At 48.6% G+C, this 18,839-nt stretch overlaps 1 protein-coding gene across 1 annotated transcript in view; it reads right to left on the reverse strand.

Moving 5' to 3' along the window:
• Positions 1 to 5,975: 5,975 nt before the first annotated feature.
• Positions 5,976 to 18,839, reverse strand: part of gabra4 (gamma-aminobutyric acid type A receptor subunit alpha4) — a gene marked incomplete at both ends in the record, with an annotated part of 14,969 nt that continues 2,105 nt past the window's right edge. Inside the window, 7 exon segments of the mRNA XM_084469861.1 lie at positions 5,976 to 6,131; positions 6,134 to 6,571; positions 8,812 to 9,077; positions 11,074 to 11,226; positions 12,015 to 12,158; positions 15,443 to 15,525; positions 18,776 to 18,839. The exon segment at positions 18,776 to 18,839 is cut by the window's right edge and continues 157 nt beyond it. Coding sequence (XP_084325987.1) covers positions 5,976 to 6,131; positions 6,134 to 6,571; positions 8,812 to 9,077; positions 11,074 to 11,226; positions 12,015 to 12,158; positions 15,443 to 15,525; positions 18,776 to 18,839 — 1,304 coding nt within the window.

Raw genomic sequence — 18,839 nt, forward strand, 5'->3', positions numbered from 1 at the left:
AATATGATGCGGAAGACATGTAGACGATAGCATAAACACTGCATCCTTGTTACATTTACATTTAAGTCAGTGAATGGGTATAAAGATAAAGAAATAACGTGGGCATCATGACCTCGGCAGAGCTATTTCTGTCTCTAAACTTCTCGCTGGCAGTTGTTAATTTCTCTCAGGTTTCCAAGGAGACGAAGCCATCTGTGACTCCGACGCAGCGCCACGTTTTGCGGTTCAAATTGCCTGGGCTATTTTTAGGGCAGAGATTCTCTACAATAAATATTTATTGGGAAATTCCCCCCTTTTGTTGCAGGCCAAGTTGGACTGCATCCTGGCAGGCGGCTTTAGAGAGAGGAGAGTCCCAGATCTCCTTAGCAACCTGGTGTGGAGCCCCCCCCCCCCCCCCCCCCTCCTCCTCCTCCCTCCCCCCTCCTCCCTCCTCCTCCCTCCCCCGGACAGGGAGACCAGATATTGGCCCCGATGTGACGTTGGGGAATCCCCCACAATGCAATAATGCAATGGGAAGAAAAACAAGCAATGTTACACAAGGGACTACAGAGGCAAATTCAAAAGTGATGAAAAAGAAGAATCGTGTGGGTTGTTAACGTGATCTGTCATATATGATGTTATTGTCCAATGAAATCGTCAATCTTTTAAAGAAATGTTAACATCTAATTGGATTGCACATATTAAACAATAGCCTATGTATAGTATGCATGTGTAGGCCTACTATAATAGATTTTTAGGCAGCAAACATGTTTTTGTAAGCCTCGTAGGCCTAACATTTTCTGTCAGGTTGTTTCATGTTTTATTTCCTATTTTCCTCCTTAACTGAGACTCATATATGGTCATGCCATTTTTGCAACGTAATTTCAACAGACTGGTGCTTTACATCTTAATATCCACTGGGTGGCGTCCTACTAAAACAGTTAGCCTCTAATAATAAAACGTTTCAAGCTAAGAATCGTTGACCATAGATTTTTGCTGATATACAATGGAGCTTGTGGATTTTGCTGTGGTGAGGCCTGCTTGAATTTGATTCACTGAAAATGAAAAAGTGTTCGTGTGTGTGTGTGTGTGTGTGTGTGTGTGTGTGTGTGTGTGTGTGTGTGTGTGTGTGTGTGTGTGTGTGTGTGTGTGTGTTATACCATACAGTGCAATACAGTACAGAAAAGGACAGTAAAGGGTCAACTTTTCCTCACCTGACATAACAGGATGATGAATATTGAACATGTACTGTAAAAGTGTATCACACACACACACACACACACACACACACACACACACACACACACACACACACACACACACACACACACACACACACATATGTAGTTGTACATCCATGATAGAGGCCATTGTATCACTGTTTAAGTGCAAGCGGAGTAAGGTGTTATTGCACATACTTTTATGCCAATACTATTGATAATACATTGAATGGTAAATGGACTGCATTCATGTCTGCACATTCACCCAGTCATACAAACAAGTTCATAGAATGTATCAGCCATGGCGGGGCCATCTGTCAGCATCAGGGAGTTAGTGCCTTGCTCAGGAGCCTCCTCACAGGGACCCAAACAAACCCCTGCCACAGGCCCATCGTTGATTCATTCATTCATTAAAGTGATTCAGAGTTATCACAAAAATTGCTTGGGCCTGAAGATTTGGTAACTCCGGCAGGCGGAGGATAAAATTCCAGAAGGGCATGCTGACTCTTCCTCCGCACCTGGCCAGCAGAAGACAGGCTGCCCTGTTTTCAGTTGTATCATTCGTTCTGAAATCTGTATGTTTTTGTTTGAGATATTTTCATATCTTCCGGTTTCTGTTGTATGTTGTAACCGTGGTTGAATATGTGTGCTAGTATCCTGGTATCTCTCTCGCAGAATAGATAGTGAATCTCTATGGGACCAACCTGGTTGAACAAATATAGAAATAAAAACATTTAAATTTGTATAAGGGCTTGCTATGGCATGAACAGTTCATGCAATATATGCTCTACGAGGGATACCATATCTAGATAATGACATAGTTAGTTAATTAAGCCTTTATATTCCTTTCGGAAAATAGGCCATTGATGAATCGTTTCCACCCTCGACTGTCTTGGGCAATCTTCTCCAGCTGTTTCCACGTCAGTCCCTTCTTTTCAACATCTGGCTCTGTGCTCCTTCTCCAGGTGTTTTCGGGCCTCCCTCTGCTCTGTTTGCCTCGTGGGTTCCATGTTAGTTCCTTAGATAATGACTTGGAACCCCATAAAGGACGCGTTGAACACAGGCGGTAATGATGTTAATTAGCACCACTCAGGGGCCAGCATACACCTCCAGTAGGAACCAGTCACCCACCCACGGCAACGGGTGGTGTAACGACAGCAGCCTTGGGGTCAGGGCCTGCAGGTCACCCACTGAATGACCATGGTGGACTCTTTCTGTCCTATGTTGCTCATATTAGAAAAGCAGAGAAAGTAGTGGATTGAAAATGGATAAGATGTCAACACACAGGGCTATATTAAAGCTGGACATGTTGTTATTGTTGATTCATGGAATGTGAAGAAACATATTATTTATTATTATGATATCTCAACAATTTCTCATTACTATAACTATATAATTATATGTATATGTTTGTTGGCATGTTGGATGGAGTGAATCATGTTTTGTGTCCGGCATTCATTGTTAAATAATATATATATATGATATAAATTATAACCAAGGCAACTTCCATTGATTTAGTTGATCGAGTCAATAATCAATACTTAGGTCAAGTATATGGTGTGGACATGTAAGAGATGTACTGTGTATTGGCCAGCATGTTGAGTCTATCAGTATCATGTATTATTTCACTGGATTAATGGGAGAGAACATACACAACTGATATCTGGGTGTACATGCCACAGAATGTATGAGAAAAGGGTCATACAAATAACTCTGAATGTTGAAAATCGGGAATCACCAGCCATGTGTAAGTGTTCGAAGAAACCACGTGCATTCGTGTGTTGCTATTGGATAAAATAATCGTATAGAGATGTTTTACAACATAGTTTAGATGTCCGCTTGGGTTAACCTATAATGCCCTTAGGTGGCCCCAGATTCAACATTTCTCTAGAACCATCCATTACTGATCAACGGTTGTGTTCAGTAAATCACATGGACATCATGATATAAAATGTGTAATACCTTAACATCTGTCAATATCTAGGCTCACCTATCAGACCTAAGTTGAACATTTAAAACGTCCTGTCTGGACACCAATGCCCTGAGACAGCATGTCTGCAAAGGTTTAAACAAACAAACCTGTGTATTACAAACCTGTGTATTACACCGGCCACTATATACAGTATATACATTTGTTAAAATCGTTTAAAAGCAACTGACAGCCTTTTATCATTAAATCCACATAAACATTAAGATCCCATAATTCAAGTTACTTTAGGAACAATTTAAAGACAAATGAATAAGAAACTGAAGGTTGTGTGTGTGTTGTTAGTCTCTTGTACAATGGATTTCTTAGGTAATCAAGGTTTCTGTGACTTCTTTGGCAAAAACACCCAGTCTAGCGGGTGTTAGGGTGTCAGGGTGACTTAACACACATCTTTAAATAAAAGTAAATCAACAACAAAAAAAACACCAAAGACTTCCACCTCCGTGCGTTCTGGTGATGAAACGACAAGGAGAATGACAGTGAGCTCTGCTCGGCTCCACCGCTGGAGGGCGCCATCGGACAGCTCTTATCATCCCTATACTAATCACTATCGAGGCAGAGAAACACATGCAAGCTATATGAAGACACTTTTCAAATAGCTTTGCATTATGTGCACCTACACACAGACTGTTTAGTTCCGCTGTCCTTAAGCAGGCCCACATGGCTCTGTGTCACCGCAATGTGTGTTCTGCGGCAAATGATGCAACGCATGTTAAACAGGAGCGGTAGCGGAGGAGTAACGAGAGGCAGGGAGATAAAGAGAGAACGAAGTAGAAATATGTGACAGAGCAGGCGTCGTAATGACACCCAAAATCAATTTCACACACGGCTGCTTCCGGGAGAGCTGATCGGCGGCAGGCGTCGCGCCGCCCTGCCAATCATCCGCCGCGCCGTTCGCGCTCCGCCGTCGCGGCGAAGTTAACCTCGTGTTATTAAACGGAGCGACGCGCGGGAAATGGGGAACGACAACCACGACAACACGTGGATGACATGGCTCTTGGAGCGGGAAACAAGCCTGTCGCCGACGCGGTGAACCGCCGCCCCCGCTGTGCAGAGGCACAGGCCTTGTCTCCAGTAGTGTGTCTCCTAGTGAGCGTTTGGATCGACGTTGTCCCACGATGACACCTCTGTGGAACCCGTCCATTGGCTGCACTGTGCAGGTTAAATATGAAGCAAACACTGGATAAGATGTAGAATGTAGGTCATGTCGAGCGGAAGTAGGCCTGTCAGAGTCCTAGGCCTGCTGCTTTAGCCTCATTCGGTTTAAGATACTCTCTGTCTGGGCTCTGTGGTCGAATTCACCAGTCGCCAACGCAACAACGCTAGCATTGAACAGGATGTTTCAATATTCTAATCGGATACACTGCAAAACAAAACAAAAAACTTGTTTTAAGCCATAGCCATACTTCAGCTGAACAGGCGGTGATAAACCATCTGTGTACCAACCCCCCCTCCCCCCTCCCCAGTACAGTGCATGAGTCTATGAGTACATGCTGATCCAGTCCAGTCTTTTTCTCTTTATTGCACTGTACATGCCAACATCATCCAGAGAAACAGCTCACCTGTATACCTGTCTCAATCTACTAACTGAACAGTATTGGCTTATGATTCTCTCTTGGCAAGAAGTTTCCAATCACTTATTTCATTGATTTCCCAAACTTTGCTCATGAAGCAGCCCCTGATATAGTTTATTATTTGGAGTGGATACAGTTTTTATTAAAGTAAACATGTGTTTTGTGTTATGTACACCATCTATTAGGGGTTACCATGCATATGGGGAGTGTATGGCTTAAACATCGCTGCAGGTCCCAGGTGTGTGTGTGTGTGTGTGGTGGGGGATGTGTGGAAATGCATACATTAACAAACAATTTAATATAATCAATGATAAACTAAGTAATCCATCCTGCCGTTTTCTAGGCCTACTTTAAGGTACTCTGTGATCTAAATAATATGACTATTGTACTGGCCTTCTCTCCAAAGTGAAGTTCCGAGCCAACAAGTTGAGTTTCCACCCTCTAGCCCACAACCAACGTACCAAAACAACACCGCCAACATGGTTATAATTCTCTATGACTATGACTTTTTAAGTATAAATGCTTTAATCTTAACTAATCAAACGGTAGGCAACCTCTCTACACGACCGTTCTCCGATCCTTTAGTGTCGCTTCGGAGCTCCTCCTCCCGTGGTACAAAAGGTAAGAAATGGAGCCGCCATGCTTAATCCGGTCCCCGCCGGCCCCTGAGGGCCCCTGGAGGAAAGTCTCAGAGGCCCGGTTCGCCAGGAGCCCAGTGGGGGCCCCTGGAGGAAGTCTCTTGAGGCCCCCCGGTCAAAAGGACCCCAGTAGAAGAGAGCTAGGGGCCCGTGTTATTCTAGGTGTTGTGTTCAGAGGTCCAGTCAGGTGTTTCTATCCACAATCTCATTGTGTGTCCCTCATGCACGCTGCAGACGTCCTTTATAGTCACCGCCGGTGAACTGCGCTTCAAACAGAAGACGGCAACACTGCGGCCCCCCCCCCCCCCCCCGCGTCCGGACGGTCTTCGTCCATCCACGGCTCCATCCCCTGTTCTCCAAGGAAGGACGATTCGGAAGAACGACGACGGAAGTAACGATCCAAAGAACAGTAATCCGCGAGGTTCTCCGCCACGAGGACGCTTCTCCGTCCCTGCATCCCGCTGACACAACGCCCCCCTCCCCCCCCCCCTTCCCCTCACCCTCCGGCGGGCACCATGGTGTCCTTTGGGACAGGTAACACCACCCAGTACACCACGTGGAAGGCAACCCCCTCCCCTCAGCCGGCGGCGGCCACCATGGTGTCCTTGGACAGGTACACCACCCAGTACACCATGTTGAAGGCCCCGAAGGACACGGGGAACAGGATGCGGGCGTACTTGTCGATCTTGCTGGTGCCGGGCCCATTGCCGGCGGCCGAGGGCTGGGAGCAGGGGGCGACTGCTTGGGCTCCTTGCGGGTGGCCCGGACGCGCTCCAGCCGGGGCCCCAGCAGGTGCTGCAGCGAGGACGACGACGAGGACGCCGCCGCCGCCGCCGCCGCCGCCTGCTGCTGCTGCTGCTGCTTGGAGGGCGTCTCCGCCGTCACGTCGGGCGCCGAGGCCATGGCGGGGGCCGGCGGGCGCCGGAGCACCAGCTGCACCGAGGACGAGGCGGCGCTGAGCTGGCCCTCCGACTTGGGGCTGGACCCCCGCGACAGGGTGGAGGAGCTGCCGTTGAGGCCCGCCGCCGCCGCCGCGTGGGAGAGGGGCGCCCGGGAGCGGCCCCGGAACCCCGCCCCGCCCGGGAGGGAGGGCAGGCCGGGCCGGGGCCCGCGGACGTCCGGCTGGGAGGCGTAGTTCATCCGCTTCCTCAGGTTGCCGTTGGAGTCTGGGTTCTGGAGGGGGGGGGGGGGGGGGGAGGAGGAGGGAGGAGGGAGGGAGGGGGGAGGAGGGAGGAGGAGGGAGGAGGTGTGTCAGAGGAGACATGGAGGAGGAGTGTGTCGGAGAGTGTGAGTGAGATGATGGCTTGTTTGAGCAGCCTCACCTGGCCCGAGTCTAGACTTCTGGACTCTGGGGCTGGGCGGGGCTGCACGCCAGGTTAAACCAGCCGTCACCTGCATGGCAGCATGGAGCATCAGCTCTTCTATCATTGTCTACAGACTTTTACAATAAGCCGCTCTTCCAACATCAGCGCCCTGCATCCTTTGTCTGAAGGAGCCCAGTTAAAGTCACCTATGGTGGAGTCTAGTTAAAGTCACCTAGGTGGTGGAGCCCAGTTAAAGTCACCTATGGTGGTGGAGTGGGATATGAAAGTGTTACTTCTTACTGGTAACACAGGTTGTAGATGAGGTCATTTTGTGACATCACAGATTCAGCCTCTACATCTATAGGCTAGTGAGGAGAAGTGGAAGAATGCCACCAGGGGATTGTTGATGTTCAGGTTGTTCATCTTTAGATTCCAGCACTAGCCATGAGAAAATATATACATGAGGATATACATATAGCATATGAATAGAAATACGAATAATTGAAAGGTTTAAAGATGTTTTTTAAACCACATATTTACAATTCATTCCAACACCTTCAGACGAGCACGACGGTTTGTCTCAGGCTTTGGATTGTCTTCAAACTCGCGTGAGTGAATAATCAGCGATTGACACCGTATGAATTGTGCCTCGGCTCCTCTCCACTAACACCGTCTGACGTGAGCAGCACCCTCTGCCTTAAGTCTCTGACAGCCTCGGCACCAAACAAGCGAGAGGCGCCGAGGAGCCTGCTGCCGCTCCGTGAGTCCGAGGAGCCCAGAGCATACAGCGGGGGGGGGGGGGGGCCGTCGGGAACATACGGAGCGCGTCATATTGATCTGATCTCAGATCAGGACCCCGTCAGGAGGCGTGCCGCCGTGCAGATGTCACTTAGCGGGGATTTCACTCGCTCCGGGCTTAGGACAGAGCGTAAGAGCAGCGGTGGTGGAGCAGCGGTGGTGGAGCAGCGGTGGTGACGGCAGCACGGTGTCACAGAGAGCTTATCCTCCCGGAGATGATGTTTCTCTCATGAGATGGTGATGGTGGTATGATGATGGTAATCCCCCCCCCCCCACACACACACACAAACACACACACACATTCCCGCTCCCCACGCACCACTGTCCCACCCTGGTTTCAAATGGGTGGTCCCGCGTGCGGAGGGGCACGCTGGCGGGCACGCTGGGAGAGAGGCAGCCACCGTCATCAACCCACCAACCCCCTGTCCCGCACACACACACACACACACACCAACCTCTGTCCCACACACAACACACACATACACACACATACACACACACACACACACACACTCTCCGACACATCCGTCCACACACTCACGCACATGCTGGGACAAGAATCGGTACCTCCGCTATAGCGACTCTGTGAAACGACCCTTACAGATGTACCCGGGCTGCGTTGCCTTGGCAACCTGCTAATCCACCGAAGTGCGGTTGTCACTAAACTGCAGTCAAGCCCGATTACTCCACACTAGGATTTGAACTAGGAGGCAACTTAGAGTCATCAGACTGACATAAGCCTTGCAGGGTTTCATCAACACTGATCAATTAACCGTTTAAAAATAAGCCCAATGTGCAGCGCGAACAGAATCTTACACTCACAACGTATCATTATTGTTTTTTTACCCAACAGGGCCGGCGGTAGTGACTGTCTACCACAGGGTATCTAGAGACCCTCTGCATCAATCGGGGCTAGACCACAGACCACCAGACCGGGTGTGTGGACTGAACAGAAGGACATGCGAGTCTATGAGTCTAGGTAGCTTTCCGTTTCCGGCGCTTGTTATGTGAACGTTTACACTTAGGGCATGTAGAAGACGCTTATATCCAACGCGACTGACAACCCTTCGTGCACACACTCACACACTCACACACCGACGGCGGAGTCAACCAACGCAGGGCGACAGCCGGCTCGCTCGGAGACACCTCGACACTCGAGCTAGGAGGAGCCGGGGATCAAACTAGCAACCTTGTGTCTACCAGCCAACCTTCTCTACCTCCTGAGCTAAGCTGACCCACAACACAACACAACACAACACAACACAACACAACACAACAACAGGGGGCAGAACAGGAAGGCGTCACGCTGACCTGCAGGGCCCCGCCCCCGTCGGGCTCCAGGGTCCGGACGGGCGTGCTCTGGGGGACGGGGGGGCAGCGGGCGGCCTTCTTCTTGGCCCCGCCCTCCTTCATGGCGTTGGTGAAGTAGTTGACGGCGGCGAACTCGATGAGGGCGGAGAAGACGAAGGCGAAGCAGACGGCGATGAACCAGTCCATGGCGGTGGCGTAGGAGACCTTGGGCAGCGAGTGGCGCGCGCTGATGCTGAGCGTCGTCATGGTGAGCACCGTGGTGATGCCTGGTGGCGGGAGGGGAAAGCAGTTTGGATAATGGTGAGGGGCATTAAGTGTGTTAATCGACCCGTCTTTTCTCTACCGCCTTCTCACAGCCCTCCCCCCCACCCCCGACCACCCATGTGTCAGTGGTGTCTGTCTGTTGTTGGTTTTACTACCGCCTCTCAGTGTAAAGCGACTCTGAGTCCTAGAAAAGCACTATGTACGTCTCATTTGTTATTAGAATAATAAGCATTGATTCTAATCTATTTGCGGTGAATCGTGATCACGGTCCGATGAAAAGGGGATCATCAGGTTCCAGCTTAATCAAGGAAAACCTTTTTTGCTGAATAGTACTAGTTTGCTGGATAGTGCTAACATTACATTACAAGTTAGGTTATGTAGGCTTGCTTACATCACATAGTAATGTTATCCCATTAAGATATTTTATAATTTTATGACATTTACATAGCCTGATATTTTGTCTTTGTTTTTGGATAATAACAATATATTCTAAACTATTCTAATGATACATCTGTTTCTACTTTAATTTAGTATGTCAATGCACTCTTCAGTATACTTACATTGTAACATATTGTACTCATCAGATCCGGCAGTAGAATAGGTCCCCAGTGTTTTCGTTCAGAGGTTAACTCTCTTTAACTGTCGTAGGTTATCACTGTTCTCAGCAGAGTGTTCCCCTACTGCGGCCTAAATTACTATCATTTAAATAACTAAACTAACTACTATAGTACATTGAACATGTCTCTTTATGATACATTTCTGTGTATATTTCCATTGTAATCATTGAATAAATAATAGCCGCCACATTTCATCTCCTAACCCAAAAGATTTAACACAATCAAGCAAGGCACTCTGAAATGAGCACATATATAATGGAGCATACTGCTCTAAAAGCAAAACAAACCAGTCTGCTTGTGTTTAAATGTGTATTCAATCATGTGTGTAATACCAAAATAAGGAGAGATGTTGAACGCTGCTAACTATTATTAGAAGCGCCATTAGCATGTCGAATTGATGACATACTTGGGATGTTAGCCTAAAATGGCCATCTATTAAAAAGGAAATGTCTCCTCTGGTTCAGAATTAGCCCCAGAATGATCATTGGGATGGTCCATTTGAGGCAGGCCATACACTGGGGCATGGGGCTATGCTTTTTGCAGTGCTACCCAAATGAAATTCTTCAAAAAAATCGAACACAAAGTCATTTCATAATGTTCTTGCTGACTTTGGAAATGTGTAAAGACAAATTTAGATTTGCAGAAAGGTTTTAAGACAAAGTGCTCTACAATAATCTCTGTTGCAGAATCCTTAAGTTATCACCTGCACTCAGAGCACAGAGCAGCCTGCCACTCAGCAGCTGCTGAATGTCATCTGTAGGTGAGCCCTGGCTCAGGGCATGCAACTTAAATAGAATAGTAACCTCTATTATCCAGATCAGTCATCTGCATGGTTGGACTGGTAAAGTGTATTATTTCCTCCTATGTGCGTGGGTTAACAGTGTCAGACAGAGGTGTGTAAAACGGACACTCAAAATGGACCTGACTAAGAAATGTCGTTCTGATCCACCTCTTTCTGAATCCACTTGTTCAAAGACAAACAGGGCCAAAAAACATTAGAAATCAAAGCTATGTCAGCCATTTCACTTCAAAATACAACTTCATTGTGGGGAAATCTTAGACAATATAAATTCTCTCTCTCTCTCTCTCGCTCTCTCTCTGTCAATTAAATTACCAATTTCAAGGTGCTATATTCAGCATGACACAATTAGAGATTTTGCCGAATGCCGAAGCAAAACGTGCGACAACAAAACGTACCGACACTTCCCAAGCAGCAACGGCAAAAATAACAGCAGCATCGACCACCAACCACCTCACACTCTGTCCCGTGCCTCCGTAGGGACGTCTGTCTGTCTGTCTGTCTGTCTGTCTGTCTGTCTCCACGTATCTCTCTCTCTCTCTCTCTGACTCAAGCATCAGGAGGTCAGAGAGCCGTACGTACCGAACACGGTCCGTGCCGGGACGGACTCCTTGTTGATCCAGAAGGACACCTGGGAGAGGATGACTGTCATGATGCAGGGGATGTACGTCTGGATCATGAAGTAGCCCATCTTCCTTTTGAGGTGGAAGTGGACCGTCATCACCACGTACTCACCTGGGGGAGCGCATTCAGGGGGTTATTAATGATGATTGAAGCTTCATGTAAACAGATCGCACGCGTGGAAAACACTAACACACACGACATGAACACACTTACTTAAAGCAGATTATAATCTATTTTTAAAAGTCTTTCTTTTTTTTAAGGTGGTTTCGTTTACATTTTGCATGAGACTGAATAAACGATTGTGGTCCATTTATTTTAGATTCTTCTCGTGCTTCAAGAACATTGAAGAACGGTTATAATTGTGCTGCAGCTTAATTGATTCCAATACTTCTTAATTGATTCAAATCCTTTTTAATTTATTCTAATCATCCTTCATTAGGACTAATCAGTGGAATTAGCATTTGTGAGGCTCTCGTGACTATCTGAGCCCAAGAGATCGACCCTGAACACACACACAATAATGTTGGTTAGCAGTGGGAGAATCAAAAGGTGCAATGTTGCAAATAAAAAATGATTAAATGATTAAATGATTAAATGATGTAATTAAGAATCCATTTGTTAAACTATTCAATAAGATGGTGTTACCGATGGTATGTTAAAGCTGTGCCCATACTGAGAACCAGTGGATCTGGAGCTATGCCTCTTGGCCACTTGGTCGTTTAGCAACCCAGAAATGGACACCGGCAGGACGTTTCAGCCACACTAAGCATACCAACAGTACAGCAACACGGGCCGCTGGAAGTGGAGCAGTTAATCCTGTCCCACACAACCCCTGTGCTACTCTGTTCTAGAAACATCTTAAATGACGCAGGAAGTGGACACGATGGGAGTGGCCTCACCCGTGATGGATTTAATGGTTTCACTGGAGACGGTGTGCCCGGTGAGGTCGTACTGGACCAGACTGGACGACTCCGGGGGGACTTCCACCGAGTGCTCAGGGCCTTTGGTCCATGTGTAGATCATCTCCGTTTTAGGGTATGCATCTGGGGTCATATACGGAGACCACGGTTAGTTGCTTCTGTATTGAAGATGCTCAGGTCTGCAGACACAATGCAAGTCTTAATATTAAGCAAATATTTTGTATCTGAGATGTGGTTGGATTTCAGTTATTCATAAAAAAGCAAGCCATTCATGATATATATTGTTTTTCTCTGATAGTTGGATTATCTCCTTAACGGCGAGTTCCAAATAAAGGTAAAATAATGAATGAAGGTTGCATGACAAATAATAGTTATCCCCCTGCCTCACGGATTTTCCTTTCATTTTCTTCATGTATTTTGTATTTGTTTATAAAGTATTCTTCACTTTAAGGTGGAACGATCTGGAAGGATTAAAATGTTCCATCTTAGTGTTTTCTAAAATGGGGGCGGGGGCAGGGGGGGGGTAGAGAGGGCTGTTGTTTCTGCTTGTCACTCCCGATGGGCTCGGCAGCGGCTGACTACCGCGGGCTGGGGAGAGGGGAATGGCTGTGGTGTGTCATGGAGTGGAACGCCATGCCGGAGCACACTGGTCCAGATGGAGAACCCGATACAGGGAGAGAGACACCGAGAGAGATGGAGAGAGAGAGACACAGAGAGAGAGAGAGAGAGAGAGAGAGAGAGAGAGAGAGAGAGAGACTGAGAGCTAAGAAGAGAGAAACAGAGAGAAAGGGAGAGCTTAGGAGAGAGAAATTAGAGAATAAAGAGATGAACAGACAGATAGAGGGAGAGACAAAGAGAAAGAGAGAGAGAGAGAGAGAGAGAGATAGGAAGAGAGGGTAAGGGGAAGGAATAGTGAACAAAATAAGTAATACAGAACACACACATACACACACACACACACACACACACACACACACACACACACACACACACACACAAACACACACACACAGCATAGGTCTTAGTGGTCCCGGGGCAGAGGGAGAGGAGTGTGACCTTTTCTTCGCCCTGAGCCACGTCAGATACACTGCTGCCCCCTGACTGGAGGCCAGCAAAGAGAGGAGGAGGGGGAGGAGGAGGAGGAGGAGGAGGAGAGAGGGGGAGGAGGAGAGAGGAGGAGGAGGAGAGGATGAGGAGAGGAGGAGGAGGAGGAGAAAGAGGAGAGAGGGGGAGGAGGAGAGAGGAGGAGGAGGTGGAGGAGGATGAGGTGGAGGAGGAGGTGGAGGAGGAGAGGAGGACGAGGTGGAGGAGGTGGAGGAGGTGGAGGAGAGGAGGACGAGGAGGAGGAGATAGGAGATAAGAGGAAGAATAGAGAGGGGAGGAGGAGGAGATAGGAGGAGGAGGAGGAGGAGAGATGAGAAAGGGGGGAGGAGGAGGAGAAGAAGGAGGAATTGAAGGAGAAGAGAGGAGGAGGAGAAAGAGAAGGAGAGAGGAGGTGGAGGGGAGAAGAGAGGAGGAGGAGGGGAGAGGAGGAGGAGATAGAAGAGGAGAGGGGGAGGAAGGAATAGAGAGGAGGGGGAAGAGAGGATGAGGAGGAGGTGGGGAGGGGAGGATGTGGAAGAGAAAGGAGCAAAGAGGGGAGGAGAGAGGGGGAGGAAGAGGGGGAGGGAAGGAGGTCGATTAGAGAAGGACAAGGAGAGATGGACGGAGAAGTAGAGGAGGAGGCGAGGAAGGAGGGAGGGAGGAGGAGGAGCAGGGAGAGGGCACAAGGGCAGACAGAAGGAGACCGAGGGAGGAATAGAGGGGGAGACAAAAGAGCCTTAGGACAGAGAGAGGGAGAGATAAGGAGGGGAGAGGGAGAGACCGAGTCAGATGGAGAGGTAGAGGGAGACAAAGGGAGAGGGAGGGAGAGAGAGAGAGAGTGCGGGGGGGGGGGGGGGGGGGGGAGCCAGATGGAGAGGGAGAAGGAGTTCAGGGAGATACAGAGGGTGAGCTAGAGGGAAAGATGGAGAAAGAGAGAGAGGGGGAGAGAGAGAGAGAGAGGGAGCGAGAAAGAGAGAGAAAGAGAGAGAGAACGAGAGCGGGTTATGGAGGGGGGAGGGGGGAGGGGAGGTGGCAGGTGGCGCTGTGCTGGTGAGGGTGGAGGTGGAGGAGGAGATAGGGGTGGGGGTGGGGGTGTGGAGGGGGGGGGGGGGCGGGGCATGGGAATGATGATAACGGGGGAATGTGAGTGTGTCCTCCGCAATGTCACACCCAGGGATAATTGAAGGAGTGTCGCGGCGAGTGGAACTCACTTCCATCGTCCCATTTACCCACTCGCCCCAACACACACACACACACACACACACACCGGCTCCCAACACACACAGACACACACACTGACATACATTAACACACACACACACACACACACCGGCCCCCAACACACACAGACACACACACTGACACACATTAACACCCCCACACACACACACCGGCCCCCATCACACACAGACGCACACACTGACACACACAGACACACACACCGCCCCACCCCCCCCCCCCACCTCAGTCGCAGATGAAAATCGCCCGTGAGTCTCCACTAAGGCTTCCAGGAGAGAGGACTGCTTCAAGAGGGAGATAAGGCCCTCTCTGCTTTATGCTGAGCTGTTCTGTGTGTGTGTGTGTGTGTGTGTGTGTGTGTGTGTGTGTGTGTGTGTGTGTGTGTGTGTGTGGACCACACAGCGCTGCTGAGCCCTCCATTGTTCTCCGAGCGCCCGGGTACTTCTGTCACGAGGTGCGAGCTTGTCAGAGACCGTCTGTCCGTCAGTCTGTCAGTCAGACGCGCCGTGTGTCCTCCACACGGCGCCACTGCTGGCTCCCGGCTCCGTGCGAGCCGCAACCAGGCGAGGAGACGTCCGTGGGAGGGCCGTGCGTACGTCCGTCCGTCTGTCTGTCTGTGCCCGAGCCAGCCCTGGGTCCCGGCGGAGTTTGAGCAGGGACGAGACTTGGCCGGGAGTTTCTTGTGCTCAGCAGATAATAAGTAAGTATGATGAATAGTTCTGACTTCTGAGTTCTCTTTTTAACTGTATTAAGGCAAGGGAGGGGGTGATGTTACACCATGGTTTGTTACTTTTTGATGACTTTAGGTGTCGGTTTACTTTTGATCGTGGCTCAGCATTCCTCTAACGTCTCACACACGCACACACACGCACACGCACACATGCAGACACACAGACGCACACATGCAGGCGTGCACACACAAATTAAGACGCACATACACACACACACACACACACACACACACACAGATGCACACACACACACACACACACACACACACACACACACACACACACACAAACAACAACTGGCACACACACACACACACACACACACACACACTTTCAATTAATGCCAAGACTTACAGCTTCCAAACTTAAGTGGGCAGGCATGTCCGTCCATAGGAAAGTCCACCAGCTTCATCGGACACTCTGCGCTGATCGTCAGTCTGTTGGGACACAGAAACATGTTGTGTTTATCAGAGGTTTGATTCAGCACCAATATTAATGAGAGTATAATTAGTTAATAATCATAATTAATAATGCTCTTAATTGTAATCATCTTAATGTAACATTTATTTTGTACGAGTCAAACAGTCAAACAAAAAGTGTCTGCTCATTCTTCATGTGTGAGCAGTGTTGCTGTTGAAATGAGACGTAACTGCCAGGCCACTGTACGTTACATTAAAGGTCCCATGGCAAGCTATTTTATGGATGCTTTGCTTATATATAGGTGTTAGTGGGCCCCTAATACAGTACTTGAAGACGTTCAAGAAATTCAGCCTCGGTGCAGAGTTACAGCCACTACGAGCCAGTCCCACAATGAGCTCTCCACAAATGTGCCGTTTTTAGAGGCGGGTCAAGGTGGAGGGTGGGGGTGTGGCCCTGAGCAGCTTGCGGCCACGGTACCATGCGCTAGTGTTTACAGTGGAACACTGAACACTCCGGGTGCTCCGGCGGGAGTCCTGGAGCTCTATATCTAAATAATATCATATTATATTTAGATATCTATATAATATCATATATATTATCATATATATTATCATGGTCAAAAGCTGTTTGCGCCTCCGGATGATATTATGAATCTCAAACGACTGCATCGGGTTCTCAGACAACTCTGGTTCTTCCACTTCCACGTCAATATTAAGTACAGACTGAACCGTGAAATGGAGGAGAAGGGGATTGTTGCCTGCGATTGTTGCCCGGGGTTGTCTGCGTCGGGTTGGTTGAGAAGGAATTGAGAACATGGAGGAGAACATGGAGGAGAAAAGGATTGTTGCCCAGGATTGTCCGTCGGAGCCCCGCTGGCCGCCCCCCGGGGCTGCCCGCCCAGCCCCGCTGCCCACTGCAGCGGTCCGTCGGAGCCCCGCTGCCCGCTGAACGCTGGCCGCCCCCGGGGCTGCCCGCCCAGCCCGCTACAGCGGGGCTCCGACGGACAATCCTGGGCAACAATCCTTTTCTCCTCCATGTCGCGGTTCCCAATTCCTTCTCAACCAACCTGACGCAGTCTAGTCTTTTCACCAAATGGGAGCTTTATGCAAGCTTGCGTTATTGTGTTGCGTGTTATGCGCCATAACACCAACAGCAGAACGGTTATCCAAATAACAAAGAACACTCGCGTTACAGTGTGTGTATTCTCACACACACATGTGGTGCTCGCACGGTCCTAGCTCATTGTCTCATTGGCGGGCCAAATTCTCTTGGCGGGCCAAGCAGAGAAAGGCCCACATGACGTCATATGGGGCCGGAAGTCAAATCTAAGTGTTTCAAGCGATCCTTTTTTCAAAGACTGAGCAAGATAGCTACTTCTCGGTTTACACCTAACACAATTTTTAGCTACTGGGGGACCATAGGGAGGCTAGGGGAACTCAACTTAATGTTAGAAAACCTCATAAAGTGAAATTTTCATGCCATGGGACCATTAACATTGAGGGCATTTAGCAGACGCTTTTATCCAAAGCGACTTACAATTACACAATTACAAGTCAGACGAAAGAGAAACAACAATATACCGCTGTCGGTACAGTAAGGATGTTCATAGAACCAAGTGCCAAGCACTAACAATAGCTAGGTTGACCCATTCCCTGTGTACAACAGAGATAGGTAGGATAAGACGCTACACTATGCTAAGTACTATAACAAAGAACGACGTACGATAAGTGCCTACATTAAATGCATGTACATCTGTACGTCTGTAATCACTCATCTTCAGGGGCCTCAGAATCCATCTTGTGCGTCTGACAGAGTTATTTAGTGATGCTTCTTCTGCACAGCCTGAAGCCTGCGTCTACGCTCTCATTCAGACCCCGGCTAAGGATTCATGGATTCAGTTATCAGGCTTCACTTCAAGCCTCCTTCTCTCTGAGCAAAGTACAGACAGGGCTCGTACTACAGACTGTAACTGCTGCTGGTTCACACAGTCCAGAAGACACATGGACGCATGGACACATGAACACATGAACACATGAACACATGAACACATGAACGCATGAACGCATGGACACATGAACACATGAACACATGGACACATGAGCACATGAACTCATGGATACATGAGCACATGAACTCATGAATACATGAACACGTGAAGACATGATCATGTGAACACACATGAACACGTGAAAACATGATCACGTGAGCACATGAACGCATGAACACATGTACATATGAACACAAAAACACATGTACACAAAAACACATGGATACATGAACACATGAACTCATGAACACATGAACACACATGAACACATGAACACAAAAACACATGAACGCGTGAAGACATGATCACATGAACACGTGAACACATGAACTCATGAACACATGAACACATGAAGATGTGATCAAGTGAACACATGAACCCATGAATACATGAACACACTTTGGCTGCATTCCACCCATCTGGAAAATGCATCATGCCTGACCTGTCAGTTTGTGTGTGGTTGTGTGTGTGTGTGTGTGGTTGTGTGTGTGTGGTGTTGTACGTGTGTGTGTGTGTGTGTATGTGTGTGTGTGTGTGTGTGTGTCTGTGTGCCTGCATGTGTTTGTTTATATGTGTGTATGTGTGTGTGTGCCTGCATGTGTTTGTTTATATGTGTGTATGTGCATGTGTATGTTTGTTGCGTGCCTGCATGTGTGCATGTGTGCGTGCGTGCGTGTGTGTGTGTGTGTGCTTGTCCGTGTCCGTGTGCTTGTGCGTGCGTGCGTGTGTGTGTGTGTGTGTGTGTGTGTGTGTGTGTGTGTGTGCTTTTGCATGGTGTCCATCCTCTCTAACAGATGAAGAGGCATTTTCAAACAGACCGTACTCAAACAGAGTCTGGTGATTACTGAGTCTGCGTCCGCTTGAACTGAATTTAAATGTTCAGTTAGTTAGAGACAACACACACTCACACACTGTCATAGTGTACAAAATGGTAGCTGACAACATACACACACACACACACAAACACACACACACATACACACACACACACGCACACACACACACAAACGCACACACGCACCTACCTCATTGTGAACACAATGGCAGCCGACAACACAAACACACATACACATACACACACACACGCACGCACACACACACACACACACACACCTCATTGTGAACACAACGGTAGCCAACAACACAAACACACATACACACACACACACACACACACGCGCGCGCACACACACACAGCCACACTCACAGCACAGCCCTACCTCATGGTGTACAGGATGGTGCCGTTCTTCATGATGCGGAACAGCTTGTTGGGCGCCGTCATGT

This window comes from Micromesistius poutassou, assembly GCF_964030765.1.
Source record: "Micromesistius poutassou genome assembly, chromosome: 6".
Taxonomy (NCBI): Eukaryota; Metazoa; Chordata; class Actinopteri; order Gadiformes; family Gadidae; genus Micromesistius; species Micromesistius poutassou.